The following is a 17,945-nucleotide window of genomic DNA, read 5'->3' on the forward strand; positions in this document are numbered from 1 at the left end:
TACTCAGGGGGGTGAATACTTATGTAATCAAGGTATATTAGTGTTTTAGTTCATAGTTCTAGTTCATGTTTTAGTTCATTCATTCATCTTCAAACTATTTTAGAATTTTTGTTCCACTTTGACAGAGTATTTTCAATAAACTGTTGACAAATTACAATTAAATCCATTTCAATTCCAGGTTGTAACACAAAATGTAGAAGTTTAAGGGGGGTTGAATGCTTATGCAAGGCACTGCATTGTAATAATTACCATAAGGATCTCGGCAAGAACAAGTATAGTTGAATATTTACCTTACATAGTGTTGTAAATAAATAATGACCTTATTCTTCTACTCTATTATTGCTAACACACTGTTCTTTCTATACAAGTCTGCGCCATCTTGAAAGATATTGATCATAGGAGATTTATGTAATATAAGTTGTACCGTAATTCAAACAGTACACAAATGTTTCATTTAACCACACCCTATGAGCTATGACGACAACAAATAAGATCCTTTCTCTTCAGTTTATACGGAAATGAACATTGACTTATAATAATTTCCACGTTAGCGTTTTATTGTCGTTATTTAGACGTTTATTAACATAATGTAACTCAAAATATGATTAATTTTACTGCACAGCATCACATTATTTCCCCAGGCAGTGTTTAGTTCGCGTTGGAGACGGGACTTGTTTGATATATGTTATCTACTGTTAGCTAGCTAACGATGGCTAACTGTATGGTTTTTCACACGCAAATAGCCTCCATCATGGAGGTGCTAGCGAATGCAGCCGTAGCAGAAATCTGTAAACTCGTAGACGACGACTATGCAGTGTTTCGTTTGGAAATAACTCAAAGCCAGAAAGAAAACAGGGCATTGCGGAGGAAACTACAGCTACAAGAACTGAAGGTGGCAAGGGAGCGCGCAGAGAGGACAACGCAAGAGCGCGTCCTCGCCAGTCGTCCCAGTAGTGTCAAGATCCTCGACCAATACAGAGGAATGGCAAGAGGTACATTTTGCAGAAGACGCAGCCTGTCGCCCCGTTCCCATCTGCCATGTGTGACTTTAGATGTGTTAACCAAAATTGGGTCTTGGTCAGTTTTTGCATAGGATGCAATAATTCCCCTGATTTCTTAACTATCTATCATACAGATAAAATATCATATTCTAACCAGATTCTTAATTTACAGCATTTCCTATGATGTACTAATTGAAAACAATATGATGCATGGAACATAATCAATCGATCTATAAATAGTATATTAAGAAGTTATGTAAAGTGTTACCGTACATCCTTGTCAATTCTAGACAGTGTCAATAGTGTACAATATACCATTGAGCATTGACAGTAGCTAACCTAACCACCTCTTTTCCCCCAGTGACTCTCTCAAGTGAAGGACATCTCACTGAAGGCCACAGGAGCTTTGTGAAGCCAGTGGGACACAATACATGGAGAGATGACCAACCAATCACTGTTGATGAGGGGAGTGTAACCTCAACCAAGAACATTATTGTGATAGAGGTTAGTGTAATAGTGTTACATAAAAATGACAGTCCAACAAATGTAGCCAGTTTATTTCAGAAAGACTACTCACATGTACATCTTAATTTATCTGTCATAGCGGAGGGAGATTGTGACACTTGAAAAAGAAAAGGACTGCCGCACACACTAGGAGCTCAGATGCAATAATTTTGTAACGTTTCAACAGCCAAGCTGTCTTCATAATGACAGTGCAGGTCACTAGTTTAGAGTTTGAAAGGACACACGCAAGTGTCTGTAATCATAGCCAGCTGTGGTTTGATTTCATTGGTTAATTTACAGATATAAATAAAATATGATTTTTATAAAGCATGAATGGATTACATATGATCATAGATATAAACTACAAAAGTGTGTGGACACCTGCTTGTTGAACATTTCATTCCAAAATCATGGGCATTAATATGGAGTTGGTCCCCCCTTTGCTGCTATAACAGCCTCCACTCTTCCGGGAAGACTTTCCACTAGATGTTGGAACATTGCTGCAGGGACTTACTTCTATTCAGCCACGAGCATTAGTGATGTTGGGTGATTAGGCCTGGCTCACAGTCGGCGTTCCAGTTAATTTCAAAGGTGTAAAATGGTATTGAGGTCAGGGCTCTGTGCAGGCCAGTCGAGTTCTTCCACACCAATCTCGACAAACCATTTCCGCATGGACTACGCTTTGTGCACAGGGGCATTGTCATGCTGAATCAGGAAAGGGCCTTCCCCAAACTGTTGCCACAAAAGTTGGAAGCAAAGAATAATGTAGAATGTCATTGTATACTGTAGCGTTAAGATTTCCCTTCACCAGAACTAAGGGGCCCAGCCCAAACCATGAAAAAACAGCCCCAGACCATTATTACTCATCCACCAAACTTTACAGTTGGCACTATGCACTCGGGCAGGTAGCATTCTGCTGGCATCCGCCAAACCCAGATTCTTCCGTTTGACTGCCAGATGGTGGAGCGTGATTCATCACTCCAAAGAACGCTTTTCTACTGCTCCAGAGTCCAATGGTGGTGAGCCTTACACCACTCCAGCTGACGCTTGACATTCAGAATTGTGATCTTAGGCTTGTGTGGAAACCCATTTCATGGAGCTCCCGACAAACAGTTCTTGTGCCGACGTTGCTTCCAGATGCAGTTTGAAACTTGGTATTGAGTGTTACAGCCGAGAACAGACGATTATTACGCGCAACGAGCTTGAGCACTCGGCGGTCCAGTTCTGTGAGCTTGTGTGGCCTGAGCTCAGTACGGGCCATTCTACTGCCAATGTTTGCCTATAGAGATTGTATGGCCTTGTGCTTGATTGTATACACCTATCAGCAACGGGTTTGCCTGAAATAGCCAAATCACAAATTTGAAGGGGGTGTTCACATACTTTTGACCATGTAGTGTAATTTGGCGACATAGGCTTACAAACTTTATTTACAATGGATAGCAAAAACGATCCAGACGGCCTCTCATTTTAATAATAAGTTGTCAGGGTCACCCCCTCTCCTAGGGAGGGTGACATGTTCAATGCCGATATAGGGAAGGGACGAAAGTAGAGCTTGTGAGACTTCCCTATGACATTGTTATCCAATTCAACTCATGCACAGGTAATAACCTCTCTTCTTGTGTCAGTCTGTAGATGCAGAGGCTGCTGGTCCTGGGGTCAAGCAGGAGAGATCTGAAAGAGAGGAGGACCCACGACACAGCAGAGAGATCCAGACTGGAGCGCCCTATGTAGCCACTGAGGTCCCTACCACCAACGCCCCAGCGCCGCCCAATACCCAACGTAGCATCATGGAGGTCAGTGGAACGCCGAACGCATTCCTCAAGTCAGAGACAGACACCAAGACTATAACTGTAACACACAGGCTCTTACACACAGGATCTGACCACAGATCAGACCCAGAGAGACTAGGGCGGGGGAGACTGGGCTGTCCTCCTGCTATTGACTCCGAGTATTTACCGGTATTTCACCAGAGCCAGAGGACGGTTAATTCCCGTGAAGATGGTGATACGTTAGACACTGGTGTTGATGATCTGTCTTGTTTTTACACCCCAGAGATGGAACCTGTCAACATGCCCTTGGGTTTAGAGAGACAGACTGATCTGTCTAAAGGGGACTGGAACCAGTACAGTAGTAGTGTATACTCTGAAGGGTGCCTCGATAAGAAAGGGGTAGTTATGGTCGTAGACGAAGTGACTGTGAAAATGGAGGACGATGTTCCTCTGACACTGAATGCAGACAAGACTCAATTAGGAGAAGGACACTCACAAGGTAGAGATGTCTTAGATTACAGGGAAAGCTTAGAGACTAATCCAAATGTTGCGACCCAGTCCCCTTTACACATTCTCAGGGATCGCGACAGAGTGTCCACGTCGATGGGGCCTTCCGATTCACACAGCCGCTTTGTTTTCGATCAAGTATTGAACTCAAAGGACCAAAGAGCCAAGGCTCAGGGAGGGGGAGCAACATCAGGCAACGGTAAAGAGAAACGGTTCCTCTGCATGTCCTGTAACAAAGGTTTCAGCTGCCTCCAGAATGTAGAGACCCATCAGAGGGTCCATACAGGGGAGAAACCCTTCAGCTGTACCCAGTGTCACATGCGCTTCGCCCAGGCTGGCAACCTTAAGATCCACCAGAGGGTCCACACAGGGGTGAAACCCTTCAGCTGTACCCAGTGTCATATGCGCTTCTCCCACTCGTACAGCCTGAAGAGGCACCAGAGGGTCCACACAGGGGAGAACTCTACAGCTGCCGTAGTGTGAGAAGAGGTTCTCCCACCAGAACCCGCTGAAGATACACCTGAAGGTCCACATGAGAGAAAGGTTGTTCACATGTACGCACGGCAGCAAGAGGTTCTCAGAGAGGAGCTACCTCAGGATACACCAGTTGAAAAACCATTCCACTCTATAACATAGAAAGTAACCATTCCACAAGATAGCTTCTGACCTTTAGATCAAACCCTGCATTAAACACAAAGATTACTTTTCAGTGTTGTCAGCAGAAAAGATCCACAGGTGCATTTGTAATAACAAGGGTAACATATTTCAGTGTTGAATATTCCTGGATAGAATATTGCATCCAAACGTTGTGTGAGATATATATATATATAAAAGCCTAAAGTCTGTTACATAGTGTTTGTACTATGTAGGCTATATGATGGTCACAAATGCCTATTTCATTACTTCCATTCAACTACTTAATTTTTTCCCAAGACACTTTATGAGAAAATGAATGCAGTTTATCAAGTTCATGCAGAGTTTTTGTTGAGACAGGTACAATGCCTTCAGCAAGTATTCTCACCCCTTCACTTTTTCCTAATTTTGTTGTGTTAGACTGAATTTAAAATTGTTTAAATTGAGATTGTGTCACTGGCCTACACACAATACTCCATAATGTCAAAGTGGAATTATGTTGACATTTTTACAAATGAATTAAAAATGAAAAGCTGAAATGTCTTGATTCAATAAGTATTCAAACCCTTTCTTATGGCAAGCCTAAATACATTCAGGAGTAAACCTTAACAAGACATGGAAGTTGCATGCTCACTCTATGCTCAATAATAGATTTTAACATGTTTTTTGAATGACTACCTCTTCTCTGTACCCAGTACAATTATCTGTAAGGTCACTCAGTCGAGCAGTAAACTTCAAACACAGATTCAACCACAAAAACCTGGGAGGTTTTCCATGCCTCGCAAAGAAGAGCACCTATTGGTAGAAGGGTAAAAACATTGAATATCCCTTTGAGCGTGGTGAAGTTTGGATGATGTATCAATACACCCAGTCACTGCAAAGATACATGTGTCCTTCCTAACTCAGTTGCCGGAGAGGAAGGAAACCTCGAGGCCAATGGTGACTTTAATACAGTTACAGTTTAATGGCTGGGATAGGAGAACTGAGGATGGATTAACAACGTAGTTATTCCGCAATACTAACCTAAATGACAGAGTAAAAAAAAAAAAATCCTGGTCAGAATACAAAATATTCCAAAACATGCATCCTGTTTCCAATAAGGGACTAAATTAAAACTGCAAAAAATGTGGCTTAACTTTATGCCCTCAATTATGTTATGTTTGTGGCAAATCCAATACCACATCACCTACCACTCTTCATATTTTCAACGTTATCATCTCTTGCTTGCTAGCTAGCCAACTACGGCTAACTTAGTCACATCAAACAATGCAGCCAGCGTAACAACAAAGTCGCTTCATTTGCATAAGCTGTCTTTTAGTGACATTTATTTGGAATCATCCATAACAATGAGCTCATGATGCGCGATTTCACCTGGCATAGAAAATGTGCTCACTTGTTCAGAGGAGCTAGCCAACAACACAATCACTTCAAACTGAAGCTGGAAAGATTGCAAACTTGCTGCACCTTGTTTAGTTTGACCTGTTTTCTATTGGCATTTCTTTGTACACTATATATATCCATAAGAAATAGTCTGATTCATGATTTCGACTGGCTGAGTAAAGCTCCCTGCCTGTCTCATCTTGACTCCCGAACCCTACTTGTTCATTACTATGGGACGGCTGGAGATCGAATTTCAATACTGAAACAATGTTGCAAATGTCAGAGACAGACAGCAAGGTTTATTAAAATCTCCGCTATTGAAAACCAATTGCTAGTCTAAAAGAAATGGAAGGTAATGTCTAGATGCTTTTTACAGTAGAGATCAAGTTCCTAAATTGTCTGGCTGAGTTGATGAGACAGTGGATTGTGCAGTGAGCTGGAACAGCGTAAATAGGCATTTTAAACGTCATAGTTTTAGCCGGTGGTAATTTGTGAAATAGACACAGCCTGGAATGCGGTTTTAAACAATCAGCCTCCAGGATTAGACCCACCTGTTGATTAATGATCAACAACCAACTTGACAGAGCTTGAAGACATTTTAAAATAAATGTGGAAGTATTGTACAGTCCAGGTGTGAGACTCAGTACATTATTTTAACATGTATTGACTCAGAGATGTGCATACTTATTTAAATTAGATATCTGTATTTTATTTTCAATAAATGTGCCAAAATTTCTAAAAACAAGTGTTCACTTTGTCATTATGGGGTTGAGTGTTGTCACGATACCTGAATTTTGATTTTGATATTGATACCAGGTTTAGTATCACGATACTTGACACCAAAACGATACCACAAAAAAAAGGTGTATTTGCCAAAGACACAGAATGGCACATGATCCAGTCAGATAAATTTAGATACTGCTCTGTTCAATCGTTGGGCATCTTTTGAGTTCAATATCATTACATTATATTCAAATTGTATAATATTCACACAAAAAATACCAATCTAACTAGAAAACAACATAATGGTAATAATTTATTTGAATGGAAAATCTGTGTTGATACACTGGGTTAATCAAGATGTAGCCTAAGTCTATTCACAATGTAGGTGAATGCCTATATTTTCCTTTCCATTTAAGACTTATTTTATTGTACTGATTAACAACATTTGCATAGAAGAAGCACTCTTCTTTTATAAAAGTGTGCACTGTCTAAGGAATTAATGTCATTCGCGAGGCAGAATGTGGCTGAAATCTGAGTTTGTTGCTATGAAATCGAGTGAAAACCAGATGGGAGGCAAAGGATGGAAGACAAGTTAATTTGTTTTTGTTGGCGAGGGAGACAAAGTGAATTTAATAACGTTTTTGGTGACAATCGTCTTTGAAATCAGCATATTTTGCATCATGGTTTGCATATCACAAACTAAGAACTAGGGTAGTGAACTCAGCTGTAAGCTAGCAAGGAAATGTAGCTTAATTAAAGCTGGACTCTACCTTGTCTAAACATCAGGTTGTTGCCATGGTTACTCCATGGCTTATCAGTCTGACTGAAGTCGCCCTACAAAAGATGCAGTAGTCTCTACAAGCCAGAATATTGAATAAAATGAATTGTATTTTCAATCTCTTACCACATTGCACCTGATGAACAATATGTCAACAATAGCTGAATGTAACCGAACATAGTCTCCTCGCAATCAGCTGTGGTTCGGTTATGCTCGGCCATATTGTGCAAGTGTTTGTCATGTGCAAATTTACATCTGTATTGAAATGAAAAACCGGTAATACCAACCATAAACCAGCATACTGAAAGTTGGGCTAATAACTCTTCCCTGTGGATATTTTGTCTCAGATTACCTCCTACATAAGGACAAAATCAGAGGACAACAGGTAAAGTAAGTTAAATATACATTTATTCTGACTTTTGTGATGGTACTGTTCAGGAATGCTGAACTTCCATGTTAGAAACGAGTGTAAGTATCGTCTTGCATTGTAAACGTGTTTAGACATTGTTTTGTGAACTGTAATGAACAGTTTAAACATTTCTACATGCCATGGTGCATTATTCAAGTGTGTTAACTTCTGTGCAGCATAAGTTAATGCACTTTAGCAATGAATACGTGGACGAGGCTCTTTGCGCTATAATGAGGCTGTGCTGACTTGATCCTCTCAATCACGTGAGACACATTTGACAGAAGTACCGGACGTAACAAATTGTAGTGCCGGACTGTTTATTATTTTTTTGTGTGTGTCAGAAAAGTTCTGAGATTTCGGTGTACCGTGCAGTACTAATGGGGTATTGTGTGTAGATGGTTGAGGGAAAAAATATTTAATCCATTTTGAATTCAGGCTGTAACACAACAAAATGTTGTCAAATCAAATCAAAGTTTGTCACGTGTGCCGAATACAACAGGTGTAGACCTAACAGTGAAATGCTTACTTACAGGCTCTAAACAATATTGCAAAAAAGGTATTAGGTGAACAATAGGTAAAGATTTAAAACAACAGTAAAAAGACAGGCTATATACAGTAGCAAGGCTACATACAGACACCGGTTAGTCAGGCTGATGGAGGTAGTATGTACATGTAGATATGGTTAAAGTGACTATGCATATATGATGAACAGAGAGTAGCAGTAGCGTAAAAGAGGGGTTGGCGGGTGGGATACAATGCAGATAGCCCGGGTAGCCATTTGATTACCTGTTCAGGAGTCTTATGACTTGGGGGTAAAAACTGTTGAGAAGCCTTTTTGTCCTAGGCTTGGCACTCCGATACCGCTTGTCATGCGGTACTATAGAGAACAGTCATGACTGGGGTGGCTGGGGTCTTTGACAATTTTTAGGGCCTTCCTCTGACACCGCCTGGTGTAGAGGTCCTGGATAGCAGGCAGCTTAGCCCCAGTGATGTACTGGGCAGTACGCACTACCCTCTGTAAGTGCCTTGCGGTCAGAGGCCGAGCAATTTCCGTACCAGGCAGTGATGCAACCAGTCAGGATGCTCTCGATGTTGCAGCTGTAGAACCTTTTGAGGATCTCAGGACCCATGCCAAATCTTTTTAGTTTCCTGAGGGGGAAAATAGGCTTTGTTGTCGTGCCCTCTTCACAACTGTCTTGGTGTGTTTGGACCATTCTAGTTTGTTGTTGATGTGGAGACCAAGGAACTTGAAGCTCTCAACCTGCTGCACTACAGCCCCGTCGATGAGAATGGGGGCGTGCTCGGTCCTCCTTTTCCTGTAGTCCACAATCATCTCCTTAGTCTTGGTTATGTTGAGTGATAGGTTGTTATTATGGCATCACCTGGCCAGGTCTCTGACCTCCCTCCCTAGGCGGTCTCGTCGTTGTCTTTAATCAGGCCTACCACTGTTGTGTCGTCTGCATACTTAATGATGGACTTCAGTCAGACTGATCAGCGTGGCAGATGTGTTGCTACCTACCGTCACTACCTGGGGGTGGCCCGTCAGTAAGTCCAGGATCCAGTTGCAGAGGGAGGTGTTTAGTCCCAGGTTCCTTAGCTTAGTGATGAGCTTTGAGGGTACTATAGTGTTGAACGCTGAGCTGTAGTCAATGAATAGCATTCTCACATAGGTGTTCCTTTTGTCCAGGTGGGAAAGGACAGTGTGGAGTGCAATAGAGATTGCATCATCTGTGGATCTGTTTGGGCGGTATGCAAATTATTTTGGGTCTAGGGTTTCTGGGATAATGGTGTTGATGTGAGCCATTACCAACCTTTCAATGCACTTCATGGCTACGGACGTGAGTGCTTCGGGTCTGTAGTCATTTAGGCATGTTACCTTTGTGTTCTTGGGCATTCTAGGAGTTTCATTGATTCTTTTAGCATACATCACATCTGATCTCACCCTATTCTGCATACACCGACAGCAATTTATAAGCATAAGGATGGGTAAACACTCTGCTTAAAGTGTTTATTATCTGTGTGCGCACGTACCTGAAGGAGTGTGTTTATGTAATCTGTATCACCTCTCACTTCCAGGAGGAGGAGGGTCCAGATGAGCTGCTGGTGAAGGAGGAGGGGTCTGGGGAGAGTCTGGGGAACCCTGAGGGAAACATGGTCATGGACAACCAGACTACACCTCCTCCTGCACCTAAAGAGGCACCAGCTGAGCAGCACAGGAACACACACAGTCTCACTGAGGTGAGTCCACTGTAAACTACTGTCTGAATGGTATTAGGTCAGGGCCCGTATCCACAAAGCCTCTCAGAGTAGGAGTGCTGATCTAGGATCAGTTTTCGATCATAACGAATAGGACTATGTAGACAGGTGACCTGGGCCCGTATTCACAAAGCGTCTCAGAGGAGAAAATTGGTCGTAAATGCTGAGAATAGAAACATTCTACTCTTATGGGTAAAAAGAAAATCTATGCATGAAGCCTCTTTAGTCACACCTAGTAGACAGATATTTAGAACACCTCATGAGCTGTCCTAGCCCGTTAAGAGTTACCAGCAATTGTCTTGATAATAGAAAAATGCAGCGAGTTGGTGGTTCCTGCGTCACATGCAATTGCTTTGTTCAAATGTTTTGATAATTCTATATATTCGATCCATAAATAATCTAAATCTACATGCAGCAGTATCTCTTGTGCCTTTGACAATGATTTCACATGAGTTCCTATTTCACATGATATGCCTAAATACTTATGACAAATAGGCAAATAAATAAACATGTTTTTCTATCGATTTTTTTTCTTAATGACCTACATTATGCTATTTCAAGTTATCCCTTTGGAGCGCAATATCACGTTGTTCAAAAAGATGCCAAAATTGGCCTGCCTATGAATGTGTTTGATGAAAATGATAGACCTTTCAAACAATTTCAAGTTGTTAAACGGGAGTGAAGAGTGTGTTGATAACGGTAATATTGTCAAAATTCTGCCTTTAACAACCATCAGAATTGGTTTAAAAAAAAGAAAAAAAAGTGTATGCATGCCGATAATTAAGAGAATTGATCGTGTCAGGCGAAATTATACAGTATCAAACGTTTTACCATGGCAACATTAAGATGCACAGTCACATTCAACATGGTTGTCTGAGGCGTGCTATAGAGTTCACAGCTGGCGATGCCTCATTGTGATTGTTGCAAATGATGGGGAATAACCAATGTCAATGGGCCTCATCACCATCTTTCCTTTGCAGTGCCTCGAACTGTCGTGATTACCAGCTGAGAAACGTTTCATAGTTGATTTTACTCCTGGCTCAGTGTTTGTTTGGGCAGTGGCTAAACATCATCCTAAAACCTACTCTGAGCTGGGAGTTATTTTTTGTCTTAAACTGGTTTTAGCAGAATTCCTAGGACCTGTTCTGAGATGCTTTGTGGATACGGGACCTGATCCTAGATCAACACTTCTACTCTTTGTGGATACATGCCCAGGTCTTAGTTAATTTTGTCTGAGGTTTGGGACCATGCCTTTTCAATTATCAAACCATTTTAAAGAGTGTCAAGTAGTCAAATCAATTAACACATTTGCTTAGTATAAAATCAACTAACATGTTTGCATAGTACTCATAGCAATCCCTCATTACCCAATCAGAAGATGCTCCATAGCAGGGTGCTCATATCAGATTTCTTGATCCAACATCCTCTCACTCTGTATCTCTTACAGTCAGTAGACATGGAGGATGGGAAGCCTGATCTGCTGCTAGTCAAAGAGGAGACAATAGAAGACGGACCAGAGAACATTGATCTGCTGAGTGGACTAAAGATGGGGGAGCAAGGTAAGGGAGAAATACATATAGCCTACATACAGTAATAGATCTTCAATGGGAATAGTGATAAGCCTGGTTATTATTCTTTCTTCTAGACGGTGTCTATTCCACAAGTTACTACCGGCTAATTCTATGACGTTAAAATGCCTATTTAGTCTGTTCCATCTGACTGCGCAATCCACTGTCTCATCAGCCCAGGCAGGGAAGTTATAAACTTGATCTCCACTATAAAAAGCATCTAGACATTATCTCACGTTTCTTGTAGACTAACATTTAGTTTTCAACAGCGGAGATTTGAATATTGTTTCAATATTCAAATTCTATCACTAACTGTCCCATAGTAATGAACGAGTCGGGACAAGAGACAGGCAGGCAGCGTTTCTCAGCTAGTCGAAATCATTAATACTTTTTTTAACTAGAGTGAGCACATTTTCTATGCCAGGCGAAATCGTGCCTCATTAGCTCATTGTTATGGATGTATCCAAATAAATGTCACTAAAAGACAGCATAAACAAATGCAAATACAACTACTGTTGTTATCCTGCCTGCACTGTTTGATTTGACTGTAAATTAGCCATAGTTGGCTAGCTAGCAAGCAAGGGATAACAACGTTGCCAGCCAGTATGGCAATGGAACATTTAGAACAAACGACTGGGTCACGTCTCTAGCAACTGAACCAATAGAACAAACGACCAGCCCGCTTGGATAGCAACCCCAGATGTGTCTGGACTATGTCTTGTGGAAGGATGAAATGTTTGAATAAATTGATCCAAATAAAAAAAGTTATGAAAATATGTTAATTGTTATTTGAATATGTTGGTAACCCGTTGTATAAATGTGATAATGTCCTCGACTTATGTTTGCATACAAAAACACAATGTATAACCTTGACCAGGTAATTGACTCAAAACATTTAATGAGTCCCCTTAGTCAGTCAACTTCGGTTCAACACACTATGGTGGAGTCGCTCTCTTGCGAATTCAGTTGAAGGATCTACAATCAGCCCTGACAAGGCATTCCTTCAACTATCCCGCTCTTCATCTTGTGAACAGGAATGATTCAAGCTACTAAAACAAATAATTGGAAAACGAGACTCTTACGTTGCGCCAACTAAACTGTCCCATAGTGGCAGAGCGTGCTCACCCCCTGGACGTTGTGTACGGAAGTTATTTGTTATCATAAGTTTCCTTATCAAACAGTTCCTTATTCTTCAGTTTGCTGGAGTAATGAGTAAGAAATCGATCAAGATGACGATGTCTTAGCCGGGGTCGTGATCATGCGGTTATAGTATAGTTTGTCTCGGGGCGGCCAGTTCCAAGCCGCATTGCCACATACTGCATGCAAACTCCCTGGAAAGACGTGTAGCATTCTTGAGGAAGCTTGGTGTTTCTGATGGCAACTTTCTGTTGGAAACGAGGTGCAGGAAGCGGAGAGGCACTTTAGGCTGTTGTCGGAAACAGGTGAAACTAGCCTCCCAGCAGGGAGATGGTGAGCCAGCTGGTTCAGTTTACTACGGTGACATACAGTGCCCAGGTTCGGATGATGACTTGGTGTCTCTGGACAGCTCCGGGGGTTTCCCGGGTGACGAAAAGGACTTAGTTCTCGGACAGCCACCTCACGCTCACGTAGCGGGGGAAACCCTGGTATCCAACGCATTGTTCATAGAACTGTGCCGCAAGGTGGCTATGCGTTTGGAGGTGAAGTGGCCGTGTTCACCCCGCGTCAGAAGACATCAAGGTTTGGTGGGAAGTACCAGGCACGTTTGGCCGGAGATTTGGGTCCTATGGGCCTGGCCCCTGAGAGGGCCAATCTGATGGCGTTTACAAGGGCGCCTTCCACGAGAGGGCTGTATGCGTATACGTGGCAAGTGTTTGAGCTCTGTTACCAAGATAAAGGACTTGTTCCTTTTCAGTGCTCTGTGAGGGACATCCTTATGTTAATACAGGAGATTTTTGAGAAGGGGCGAGTATTCTCCACGTTAAAAGTGTACATGGCCGTTATCTCAGTGTTGTGGGAATTGACGGAGCGTCAATGGGGGCCCACCTCCTGGTTGTGCATTTCCTGAAAGATGTACATCGTCTCAGACCGGTCTCTAAACCTATTTTCCCACATGGGACTTGAAGCTAGTTTTAGAGGCACTATGTGCGGCCCCCTTTCAGCCTTTGGAGTTGATGGATCAGAAGATCCTCTCCTAAAACACCTCCCTGCTCATGGTTTCGGCTGAATGTGTTGGGGACTTCCACGTGTTATCTGTACACCCTCCCTGTACTCAGTTCGCCTTGGGGAACTCATTTGGGTGTTGTTTAAAGGGTTAACTATAGGAGATATTTGTGCTGTGGCGAGTTGGGCATCACCACACACGTGATATTTTATTGCGTAGATGTCACAGCTCCCAGTGTAGCCCACAGTGTGCTTACTGCTGTGACGGGAAGTAACCAGGCAGGACGCCCTGTGTACATCATCTGGACTGCCCCATCTAGCGTGGTCAGGTCTAGGTGGTCTGTCATGGGCCGTTTTATTTAGTATCCGTTGGGTTCGGCTTGGGCGTGATTATATTTCCCCATAGTATGTTGTACCGAAGTTGACTGACTGAAAAGAAACGTAATGTCAAGACTATAACGGTTGTTCCCTGAAGGAGCGAAATGAGGTAGAACACCTGTTTGGCCCCGTGCCGCCCGTTCCAGAGCTTGGTGAAAAGCGTTAATAAAGTAATGAATCTGAGTCTCACGCTTATCTGTTGAAGGCGGGGCTTCCAGCTAGGCACAGATTTTATTGACCTTCTCAGGCATGATTGTAGATCCTTCAACCGACTCCCCGTAGTATGATGTACCTCATTTCCCTCCTTCAGGGAACCTTAGCTATAGTCATAACGTTACATTTTCTCTGCCATGTTTGAAAAGTCTTTTGTAAACTCTTCCTGCAGGTGGTTGGCAGGAGGCTAACAGAGGAGACTGGGTGGCCATCTTGGATTCCCAGACCGGTGCAGCCAAGGACCTGGGGAATAACATCACTGAGCAGGCCAGGACCAGAGGCGACATAGTGGAGGTCAGTGGATGGGACAGCATCCTCAACTCTGGGCTGGGGATCAACACTGTTAACCAGAAACAAACAGTCGGACACAAAACAGCAACTGAACTTAGTCTCCATGACAACAGACTGGCTGAGATCAGGGCGATGCGTAGAGTTGGTCTGCATGGACGGGGAGGTGTCGGTATGCGGCTAGAGAGAACAGACATTGACTTGGCTAGCAATGATCCGTCCTGCTCCTATAGTTGTGATTCAGAGAGACTGATGGCGCCTCAGGTTACCCCACTAACAGGTGCTGCCTTCAGCCTGTCTTCTATAGGATCTATCAACTGGAATATGGACCCTGTGACAACACAGACACTCCCTGGCCTACATCCTCCTCACACTCTCCTAATGTTAAACCAGACCTCAGACAATGCAAGTTCCTCAACATTAAATGGCTACACAAACTCATTGACAAATGACCGAATCAAAGACAGAATCAGTAAAGGTGGCAGCGCCAAAGAGAAGCGCTTCCGGTGTTCGTTCTGTGGGAAAGCCTTTAGTTTCCCCCAACAGGTGGAGATCCACCAGAGGATGCACACGGGAGAGAAACCGTTCGGCTGCCAACTGTGCCGGGCCTGTTTTTCCCGATCGTCCCACCTGAAGAGGCACCAGAGAGTCCACACAGGGGAGAAACCCTACAGCTGCCCCCAGTGTGAGAAGAGGTTCTCCCACCAGCACCAGCTAAAGATGCACCTGAAGATCCACACGGGAGAGAGGCCATTCGCCTGTATACACTGCGAGAAGAGGTTCTCAGAGAGGAGCTACCTCAGGATACACCAGCAGAAAATGCACAGGGACCATGTATAGTAATATGTAATGTAGAACTATATAGTTTGTTTATAGTTCATTCTGTTAGTTTTGGATATAGAGGGAACTGGGCGAGGTGAACTGAGGATAGAATGAGTGTGATGAGGCAGAGGAGATGATATGGTGATGGTTGATGTGATGGTGTCTGTAAAAATGCTTCACTGATGAAGTGACAACCTTGCCCTGTTTGATGGTGTTTTATAATGAGGAAATGATCATGCCTTAATTCATGTTTACTTGACATAAACGAGTGAAGGTGTGTGTAATGTAATGTTGAACCTTTTACAAAGTATTCTAAACTTAATTTTTATCAAAGTGAGGGTACCAGATTTACAGAAAAGGTCAAGTGTGTGAGAAGTTATTTTACTTATGTATTGTTTTGTGAAATAAAAGTACTGTACTTCACGCTATGTGAGTGTATGACCATTTTGTTGAAATTAAATACAAAATTGACTTCATGCTGACTGACTTGTTTATTCTTCTATCATTGCATGACTGGGTTTTCCTAATGAGTATAACCAAAACTTTATACTTAATTCTTCAATCAACACATGGATTGTTTAAAAAATAAAGAAAGAAACTCAGATGGCTCCATATTGTTAGGTACCTGAATCACAGTGTTAGAGATGGGCTTGACAGTGGTTAACATTTTATAATATCATGTTTGTGTCTACAGTCAAGTTTATTATATAAACCTTTATGTTCTTCTGTACAATTTGTGTTTACAGTCTGCAGTCCATGAGAACCTGCTGATATCCAGTGTTGCTGGTAGGAGAGACTGGACCTCTGAAGCAGCTGGTCACAAAACCTGTCCCCAGATCAGGAGCCGTTCCTTCCCGGGTCGTAACTGGGACTGAACCACGATGGACAGAGACTGTGTAGTGGGCAGTAATATTTGACGTGTATATAGAGTATTTATGATAAATACCTCACATGCGACTCGTAATAAGACTAATAAGTTAGCCTATTAAAATGTTCACCATGTGCAATCAGGTATTATGCCTTTAGCTGACTAAGCTCAAGGAAAGGTCATGAGAATGGAGTTCTAAATTCAAGTATTACTTCACTTGAATGGATTCACCTACAAGGCATAAAGCTTAAGTAACAAAGCATCAACAAACATTACAAGTCATTATTCTAAGCATGGTCAGAGAGAACGCACTAGTATAGGTATCTCACCACAGCAATTCAGGAACATAAGAGAAAGATTCATTGTTCTGAGACCCTTTTATAAGCTTCTGAGTTGTTTGGATTCAAAAATGACGTTGTTGACCAATAGTATTACTGTAAATTGAACCTCCAATCAGATATCAGACCTACAGGATGTAACCTCTGCTTCTCAGAGGTGAGACAATGGGGGTTGGTGAGATCAACACAGGAAATTCTTGCATGCAGTTGATAAGAATTGTCACTTCGTGGCTGAGCTTCCCTACAATTCCACCACCACACGGAACACAACCAGTGGACATAGGCTCCAGTCTCAGTGCAGGGATGGAGCAGGGCTTGGGGCTGATGGAGATAGACCCTTCTGTTCCTATGATGAGCAGAGCAGGTCGCCCTGGGCTTCAAACTTCACAGAGAGTGGTGTGAGACCCCCCCCATGGTGGTAGTCAGCAAATATGTATTTTCCTTCAGAGTATTGTCTAATGCCTGTTGACTGGGTTCATAGAAAGCTTGGACCTGGTTCTAGCCTTCCTCAGTTACCTCACCAATACAGAGGGTCAGTATGGGCATTCCTATCATACAATCCCAACAACACCCAAACAATGGCTAGAGGGAGCTCAAAGACTAACCACCTTAGGGGGGTGGCTCCTGCTTCTACCTCCTCTGGTGTCATTGGGTTACAACGTGGGAGGCCGAGCATTAGGACGGAGGCCGACAAGCTGTACGCCTGCCCCACGTATGGAAAGCTCTTTACTGAAGCAGACTGTGAAGAAGCACCAGACCGTTCACACCAATGAGAGGCCCTTCAAGTGCAAACTATGTTACAAGAGCTTCTCCTTCCTGACTAACCTGATCAGACATAGGAGTGTCCACAAAGGGGAGAAATCGTAGCAGTGTAGCTTGAGATGTGCGCAGTGGAGATCTGGGGACCATTCTTTAGCTGACATAGTATAGTTATCATGTGAAGTGTCTTGTAGTAAGAGTTTAAGAGGGTAATTAACCACGTACCCCTCATTGTCATTTGAAACAGTCGTGTAAATTCCTGTTTTTATAGAGACAGCAAACCTATGCTAGAACAAAGACAATTGAATATTACCTTACCGAATTGATATAAATGGAATAAAGTAATTCATTATTTTATACTTTATTCTTGCCAACAATGTTCTTTCAGGGGAAAAGAAGTCTGTTCTCAGCATGAAATATACTGATACTGAGATGCAGGGCTTCATTTTTTTACAGACCTAATACAATGGTGAATCTTAGCGCTGGCAGTAAGATTGTGTATCAGAAATAGAGCTATTTTTACAACCCGAATTATGGGCGCAGTAGCCGGTGGTGGCGCAAAGGGGATGGGTTTTGATGAATAAAGTTGTAGGTGTGTCGAAGCTATGA

The 17,945-nt window shown here is 42.6% G+C and overlaps 1 protein-coding gene across 1 annotated transcript; it reads left to right on the forward strand.

The window, feature by feature from the left end:
* Positions 1–500: 500 nt before the first annotated feature.
* On the forward strand, positions 501–15,847 carry LOC135506966 (uncharacterized). The gene is made up of 6 exons (XM_064926407.1): positions 501–992; positions 1,363–1,505; positions 3,131–3,298; positions 9,781–9,942; positions 11,408–11,519; positions 14,434–15,847. The coding sequence occupies exons 1-6, from the start codon at positions 710–712 to the stop codon at positions 15,387–15,389; spliced, it is 1,824 nt and encodes a 607-aa protein (XP_064782479.1). The 5' UTR covers positions 501–709; the 3' UTR covers positions 15,390–15,847.
* Positions 15,848–17,945: the final 2,098 nt, after the last annotated feature.

The sequence above is a fragment of the Oncorhynchus masou genome, chromosome 20, assembly GCF_036934945.1.
Source record: "Oncorhynchus masou masou isolate Uvic2021 chromosome 20, UVic_Omas_1.1, whole genome shotgun sequence".
In the NCBI taxonomy this organism is placed as follows: domain Eukaryota; kingdom Metazoa; phylum Chordata; class Actinopteri; order Salmoniformes; family Salmonidae; genus Oncorhynchus; species Oncorhynchus masou.

Bases quoted from the DNA above. Each gene is read 5' to 3' on its own strand.
- LOC135506966 (XM_064926407.1), top strand. From the start codon at position 710: ATGGCTAACTGTATGGTTTTTCACACGCAAATAGCCTCCATCATGGAG. The intron at 993-1,362 runs GTACATTTTGCA...CTTTTCCCCCAG, and splicing joins ATACAGAGGAATGGCAAGAG to TGACTCTCTCAAGTGAAGGA. The intron at 9,943-11,407 runs GTGAGTCCACTG...TATCTCTTACAG, and splicing joins ACACACACAGTCTCACTGAG to TCAGTAGACATGGAGGATGG.